This window comes from Mycetomoellerius zeteki, unplaced genomic scaffold, assembly GCF_001594055.1.
Source record: "Mycetomoellerius zeteki isolate Tzet28-1 unplaced genomic scaffold, Tzet1.0 scaffold471, whole genome shotgun sequence".
Taxonomy (NCBI): domain Eukaryota; kingdom Metazoa; phylum Arthropoda; class Insecta; order Hymenoptera; family Formicidae; genus Mycetomoellerius; species Mycetomoellerius zeteki.
The window spans coordinates 999,563-1,008,168 of record NW_017257470.1 but is presented as its reverse complement, the minus strand read 5'-3'; the positions used below and the strand labels follow the sequence as shown (position 1 = coordinate 1,008,168).

At 26.2% G+C, this 8,606-nt stretch overlaps 1 protein-coding gene across 1 annotated transcript; it reads right to left on the bottom strand.

Annotated features, from left to right (window-relative positions):
• LOC108727182 (uncharacterized) lies at positions 1 to 4,593 on the bottom strand. The gene is made up of 5 exons (XM_018455175.1): positions 4,471 to 4,593; positions 3,235 to 3,334; positions 2,769 to 2,896; positions 1,766 to 1,889; positions 1 to 290 (listed from the first exon to the last, which is right to left on the bottom strand). Exons 1-5 carry the CDS (start codon positions 4,579 to 4,581, stop codon positions 193 to 195), a joined length of 561 nt encoding a protein of 186 aa, XP_018310677.1. The 5' UTR covers positions 4,582 to 4,593; the 3' UTR covers positions 1 to 192.
• Positions 4,594 to 8,606: the final 4,013 nt, after the last annotated feature.

Here is an 8,606-nt window from a genome sequence, read left to right as displayed (position 1 = left end):
TTTGACATCAACAATGATTTATATAAGTAACAGATTTATTGTGAATCTACAGAAAAATGGCGTTTTACTTTGCTTAAACCCCGATATCTTAGAAATTTTATATTTACTATATTATCACTGCATATAATATATATATGTATAGGAAATATTATGATTTTCTATTCAGCCGATGTATTTTACAATCTTCTTGTTTTACTGTTTTTCTTTGTTCAACTGAACTGCCGAAGTGATTGCGCACGTTATTAAACCAAAGGCTCTATCTTCTCGAGTCAATTGGCTGTTTTCGTTTACTGGAAAAATTGAAGACAAAATTTTTAACAATATTCATAAACTATACATACATTATTATATCATACATGTAATATAAAAGTGCGTATTATATACGCAAATTGATATTGGAATATCAACTTCTAACTTACAAAAATATTTAAAAAATGTTTACATTGTTTTAGTAACTACAATGAAATACATAACCAACTGATCCCCTACAATTAATAAACTTTGAATATGTTAAAATATAAACAAAAATAAGTATACGTTTTGAAATACATGTTGAGTCGCACGTTCATATTGAAATGCAGATTTGAAACCAGTTATTTCAAAATTAAATGGCATTCCAAATTTGAAAATGGCGGATCCAATACTGCAAATGTAGGTGACTTGGGACAGCATTTTTGTTAAATTTAATCGTGGTATCCACACACACGAGTCATTAAAAAAAAATTTAAAACTTAAGAGACTCATGTGTTGATGGATACCACGATTAAATTTAACAAAAATACATGCTGTCTCAAATTACCTACACTGTCCCAAGTCACCTACATTTATGATATGTAAAAATTCCAAAATTTGATAAGACAGACTAAAATGCTAAGTTCTGTTGGATTTGAGTGAGATTGTTGGATTGAGCTCATTTTCTAGGAGCTCTTCGAGTCACTTGTTAGATGTATAGTTCACAAGATGTAAATAAAAAAGATCGAATCAATAGTATTCATGGAACTTTTTAAGCACGTGATAAGACAGATCGTTCAAATAAATAATTTTAAATTTTGGATGCGCCATTTTGAATTCTGATATTTGGCTAAAGATTCATAATGAACGATTCTAATATCCTTTAATAAGACGTAAATTAAATGCTAATTATTCCTTAAAAAATGTCAAGCACGAAACGATTAAAATTGTTTTGTATGTGAACGTGCGTGCGAGAATTGATATCGAAACACAAAAAATTGTCACTTTTTACACATAAAAAAACGTCTTTAGATCTTCAAATTGACTGCATCGATTTTATTTAGATTCGTCACAGTCGAGAATATATGCCGACATTATATAAAAGAGTACATTTAAATTTTTGAATGTTTATTTAGTTTCTGAGATATTTTATTCGAAAGCTTGTTTGACGTAATAATTGTAATAATTGTCGATGAACTTGATAGCGACTTAACATTTATGCATTGTCGTAGTTACCTTTTTTAAGTATTTCTTGATCGCGTCGCATATAATTACAACTAATTCACACGCAAAGGAAGAAAAGTTCCTACGAACTCTCAAAATTATCAACAGCAGAATAAGACTAATGAGAGTGCGACGCAGTAAACAGAGCGCAATTAATTTTACAAAGTAAAGATTATATTAATTGCACTCTGTTTACTGCCTCACACTCTCAACAATCTCTCATTCACCTTGTTCTATTGTTGTTAATTATAATAAAATTGTGGAAGAGGTAGAGAGAGCATATTTTGCATGCTATTTTGAATTTACTTACATGAATTTAAACATTCCGTTAAAGTCGTTAAATATTCCTCTGAAGGCGGTGGCAAATTACTTTTCGAACTTTCTTCTTTTATATTTTCAATTAACTTGTCTACAACCAACTTCGAATCTACCAACTGAAATAAAAGAAAAGAAGAATACAGTACCCCATCTGCTTATGAGTTGTCTATTTAAAAGATTAATTATTGACTATCATTTTAATCAATTTTTATTAAGTTTATGTTGGGCAATATGTATTATACGTTATATTTCAGCTTGTGTAATTATTTATCGTAAACATGCTATTCCCACACAGCACATTTTATCCGAGGAACGTTTTAAGAATGTCGCTAGGATGTAGAAGGTCCTCTAGATGTTTTTAGAACGTTCCTTAAAGGTCCGTATGAATTAAAAGTAAAATAATTAAACGTAAAATGAATTAAAAGTAAAAAAATTAAAAAATAAGGAACGTTCTAAAAACATCTAGAGGATGTTTTTAGAACGTTCCTCGGATAAAATGTGCTGTATGGGAATAGCATGTTTACGATAAATAATTACACAAGCTGAAATATAACGTATAATACATATTGCCCAACATACATTAGTATTCATTATTTTTTGTGAATATGTTTTATTATGCATTGTTAAATAGATTTATTATTTTATTAATTTCATATTTGATTGCATCTCCTCAAGTAGCACACATCAGCGCTTACAAAGCGTTAACAAAGCGCTAAAAAGGGCATATAATATAAACTACTTGAGTCTAATAAATTCTGAGTCTTTTTTGAAACATAGAACAAAAAATTTAAGCAAAATATAAAAATTAAGTATTTCAATTAACTTTTATATTAAATTTGTGTTATAAATAGGCTATTTTTCATGCATTTTTTATGTATCTTAACAAAACATGATTGGAAAAATAGTTATTTTATAATTGCTTCACTGTATTTTTTATCAGAATTCTTTATGTCTAATAATTATTTATTAGTATAATAATTATTACAAATTATTACCAATCCTTGCTTTTCTAATAAACAAGCTATAAAACTATTGTATTTCATTTGAGTTTGATATGCATTGGTTGCATCCTCCTTGGCGTTCTCCAAATCAGTCCATCTTTGCAACCAAGTACTTATATCCTCTAGGAAATTATAAACATTTTTTTTCATTACATGAAATTGAAGGGTACATTTTGAAAATTTATATAAAAGAGATTTTATTAAAATATATAGATATGCAATTTTATTGTACATTATTTAATGCTTTCTTCTAAATTGCTTTCGCAAAGATTTAGAAATTACATAAAATTTTTTAAGTTATTTTTTACTCCTAAGTTTTAAATTTCAAATTATAAATTTAAAATTATGAATTTTTAATGTATAATATTCTAAATTCGGAGTCCTGATAATAATAATAATATTAATAAGATACTAAAAGGACTATATTTATTTGTAAATTTATTATTTCTAGATAATTTACCTTTTTTTATTCCTTCTTCATTCAGACATGCCTGTAATATCGTTACATTGGTTTTCAATTTTTTTGCAATCTCTTCCAAGCTTTCATCACCTGCAATTACCTAAAATACAATCATATTACCTTGTATTTTATTAATGTGACAATCTTAAATTATGATGATCACAATTATACTTGAAGTTATTATATGACATAAAAGATATAAATTATTTATACCAGTTTATAAAAGAATTATTGCATAACACATTCTAATTCTCTCGTTGTATTTGAAGTACCGTATTTGAAATACATAATTTGTATTTTGTATTTTATATTTCAGCAGAACACACAAAAGTATACTATATTCAATTATATTTCAAATATTAAGATTGACAATATTTGTATTTTGTATATGTATTTTAATTAATTTAAGTAATTTAATTGCAATTAAATTATTTACAGATTTGTATTATGAGTCTTCTAAGATGAACATTTAAGTTATTAAAATTTATTTGTGATATTCTACTATTTCGGCTTCGGTTTAGGGTTGTGTTTTAAGACCAACAAATAACTAATCAGTACACAGTTAACTTCAATTGGAAATTGTATAAATTCACAAAAAGAAATATATTAGACACAAAATTAAGCCTTGATAGAATGGCCTTTTTTTCACTTACATGTGTTTAATCTCATCGATCGATTTTTACTCAATATATTATTGCTTTTATTTTGTATTTTAAGTACTTTAATGATTTATAAACTTCGTTTTTTTTTCTTCTATATTGGGTTTATATCGAAAAAATTTTTCCATATATCTAGTCGATAGAAAATTTAATTTTCTACAAAAAAGTTCTATTGATATTTTTTCGTATTTTGCGTTGTTTTCGAGATATATTAAAAATAATAAAAAATGACACTTTTCGTTAATATCTCCGAAATGCACCGCTAAATTTAATAGCATTTTTTTAATTATTTACATGTTGAATGATCGTATGAATTAATAAAATTGCATTAAAACATTAGTTTCTTTTAAAAATCTTTAGGCAATAAGCTATACAATATAATCCTAATTTAAAGCTTGCTTATAAAATGTACGATATTTAAAATTAGAAAAGAAGTAAATAATGCAATTTTCTTGTATATTGTGAGTTCTGCAATAATACATTTGTATAAAATGTTTTATTTAAATTTTTTATTTAAATAAGTTAAAAAAGAGAACCATGTGTATATTATACGTGTATGAAAATAAAATAAACTTACGGTAGCAATTAGCGCTAAAACGAAAAACGTAACTGATCTCTTCATTTTTCTACGTTTCAGTGATATAGAAATTAACAACTTGCATAAAGTTAATCCGACAACTGAATACATTGTATTTCTATGGCTCATATTTATATTGTCTGTGGTGTTGTATATGATCTTACATCATCGAGAGAGAATGCTTTGTATATAGATATACATGCTCGGAAATTTACTGAAGCGCGATTAGTATAATTTGCCGACATATCAGATTTACATAAGTTTCGATGGCATTGTAATACTGCGCGATTACAATATGTTTCATACATGCATGTGGAAATTATAGGTGCATGCGTCAATGTGTCGCATATGTTACATTCAGAAAAAACACAGCATCACAAAAACAAACACAAAAACATATGTAGTTTTATATAAAACTACTTCAATCGAAATAATTAATAATGTATTATAAGTAAACACATAAAAACACAAGATAGAATACATGTTTTAATATACACATATAAATAAATATAAATATATAAAGAAAATAAAATTTTATTTCTTTTTATATTATTTTTAACTTTAATATATTATTTTTTAATATTTAAGTTATTTAATAATTATTATTTTATGTAAAGAATAAAATTAAAATTGTGGTTATAATTACAACTCTGCAATCTAAGATTTGAGAACATATTACACATATACATATATAAAATTATACTTATATTACTAATTACATCTGCAAAAATTACATTTTGAAGTATTAATATGATTAATATAAGTAATATTTTGTACAAGAAATACTCTTATCTTATTAAACAATATAATTTTGAAATATGGGATTGTATTGCGTATTCACTGATAAGCCGATTCACGCTCACAACGCTGTCAAATGTCAAATGTAAAACAAAGATAAATGATGCTCATAACATGAGCGTTATAAGCATGAATCGGACCGCGGCTATAGATAACGAATAAAGAAGAATAAGGGATTATTATGAAATAATAAACGATAAAAATAATAGTAGCAAATTACGATGACAACAGGTGATAAAAATAATAACGATAATTATAGTTACTGCTCAAGGTCCGTAACATGCTGTTTTGTTACAGCGGGTATGCCTCACGCGCGTGCAATAATTATACAAACTCAATCTTTAATTTGATCTTGCGTATTGTCGGATATATTTCAGGATAAATTGTTTCTCCGAAAGTGAAACTTTTCCAGCATTGTGATCAGTTTCGGCATTGGTTGCTAAATAATAAAATCTAACTAGAATTATGAATAACGTGTGCATGTTCATCAAATGGTTAATTTTTTAATATTTTTGGAGCAAATCTACATTATCACGCTTTATCAAATTTCAATACAATGGTAATATATGCCATACTGAATAAAATAATTTAAAATAATTACATTTTTTATTATTGACATTTATTGTAGGAATATTTCATAAATATTAGTTTTGATAAATTTTTTATTTACATATCGTTTCATCTTTATTTTATTTTTATAGAATGTAAATGAAATAGAAGTAAAATATTTAATAAAATTTATCAATTTCACAATTTTTGTAGATATTTTCTAAGATCTTATTCTCTTTTCAAATTTTGATAGACTTTAAATAGAAAATTTGAAAATCTTAATTTACATAAGGAAATTGGAAAAACTGTGAAATTTACAATATTATGAGAAAGTTACCTTTATTCTTTTATATTTATTTTTAAAAGGTGTTTAATACACGATAATCACTATTTGAGATGATGTTTAAAATGTCATCCTTTTCAATATTTTATTCCAATCTTTCTCGTTTCGGAACAATTTTAAGTATGCGACGCTGCATATACGAAATGAATTCTACCATTACAAACTATTATATAATCAGTGACGTCATGACGTGATTCGCTTACGTTTACGAGATTTCCATCTTCGCTTTATACACGTACATACATAAGGGTGTATATGTATAGGTATGTAATTTCCACATAAGCATAAGATAAAGCGAGGTAATTTGGATCATAGGGTATTAGAAATTTTCAAATTATATAAAAAATTGAGATCGAATAATGTATTTAAACATACAAAATATACACTATAATGCAATAGAGTGGCTGTGTTCCGTTACACGTGTAATGCGCATAATGTGTCATTTTATCCTTGTTTAACGTTCTGCGAACATGGTTAAAACACGAAATAATGATAACACGTGGCACACATCTCAGGGCATTAATTCACGAGATAGGTGTCAGTTGCATCCTCTCATGCTTCCTTCCGTAACTCTATTAAATCCAAGATTAAATCTAATGTATATATAATAAAGAATCCTGGGGATTGGACGTAATAATAGCTTCTAAAATAAATGGACCCATTTGAATATTAAAAAAGTATTTATTGAGCATATACTTACATATTATAGTGATAATAATAATCATTAATGATAAAAGTGGTATAATCATAATCAATTAGTGGTACAGATTTTTTTAACAAATGAAACGTTGTTTACTTAAATGTAATTTTTAATAAATTTTTCCGATTTGTATCGGTTTGACTAGCATTTTAGAAGAATACTAACAACATTAGGACTATCGCATTAATTATCATAAAAAAGATAAAAACATGTCTACGTAAAGATTACGATATGTTATGAAGTGAAAAATACATTTAATAAATTATATGGGTTAATGCACATTTATAAACTGTTAACTATTATTACATATTTAACAAATATATAAATTATAAAAGACATTAAAAGAATGCGAGGCTGATTTATGCGATTCTCTGTAGCAAAATACTTCTAGCATATTTCTGCAAATTTAAAAAGTCGATTTCTTCTGAATTTAAATAGTAGTCAACATTTTTTTATATTTTCATTATATACTGATTACACATTATTGCATATGTAACATTATCATTCTTTATTTCGCACTTTTATTGACACGTATGAGTTACACACAGCCTTTTAGATTTCACTAAAAATCAGCCCAGCAAATTCTTTTGCAGGAAGAAAGCAACAGTAAGAGAGAATCCAGCAATCAAGCTGATGTTTTTTATCGTTATTTTGACATCAAAATGACATCTGTATATCGTCAAAATAGCATCAAAATGACGACAAATAACGTTAGCTTATTTGCTAAGAAACCGTATGCGAAAAATATGAATGAAAATCTGTCTACTTGCAATAATAAATATACGAAATTTGCCTTAGAATACGGATTGCTTATTATGAACTCTTATCAGAATTTGTGATTTTTCATCTCGAAAGTACTTGAAATAAGATATCTAAGCTAGTCTTCTTTACTTTCTATTCTAAATTTCGCACACGAATCAAGATGTTTCCTCATTAATTATATTTATCACTCGATATTATAGAAAACGTATAGCAATTTGCACGTCATTTCATATGTATATTATGAAAAAATTTGTGTACTACTTTTATACATATACACACATATATATACAATGTGTATATGTATGTTTATACAAGGTGATTCATTTTAATCTTAATAGACAATATTTCGAAAAATATGGTACGAAAAACGTTTCAGGCAAAAATGGAACGATTTCGAGGAGAACGTATTTTAATCACGTTATTCTTTTTCTAAGTCGAGGCGACAAAAAGATAAGGTTTTCCATTTTTTTGGAAAAATGGAAAACCTATGGAATTTATATGATCTTTTTCACATAATATGATTCTTCTAATTATTCTACATATAAAAGTATTAAGATAAAGAAAAAATTAATAGTTTATGAAATATTTAATATTTTATGTCAAAATATATCAAAATAAAGTATAAAATATCTGGTAAACTATTGATTTTTTTTATATCCCTACCTTAATACTTTTAAATTAAAATAATTAGAGGAATCATCTTAAATAGCGATGCACCGGATATCCGAGAAATATCCCATATTAAGCATTATTCGACATCTTTTTATTATTCAGCCGGATAGCCGGATATCATTAATATTCTGTAATATATCCTGTGAAAATTTTATATTGATAGTTTGTGTCATTAATGCAGAATTTTATTCTTTTCAGCTGAATTTCTTGTACAATTCATCTTTTCTCTTTTTCTATTCACGTTGGGAAGATAAAGAAAATTTTTATCACTATTTTTCCTTTCTTTTGGAAGCTTTCTTCCAGATATTCAGC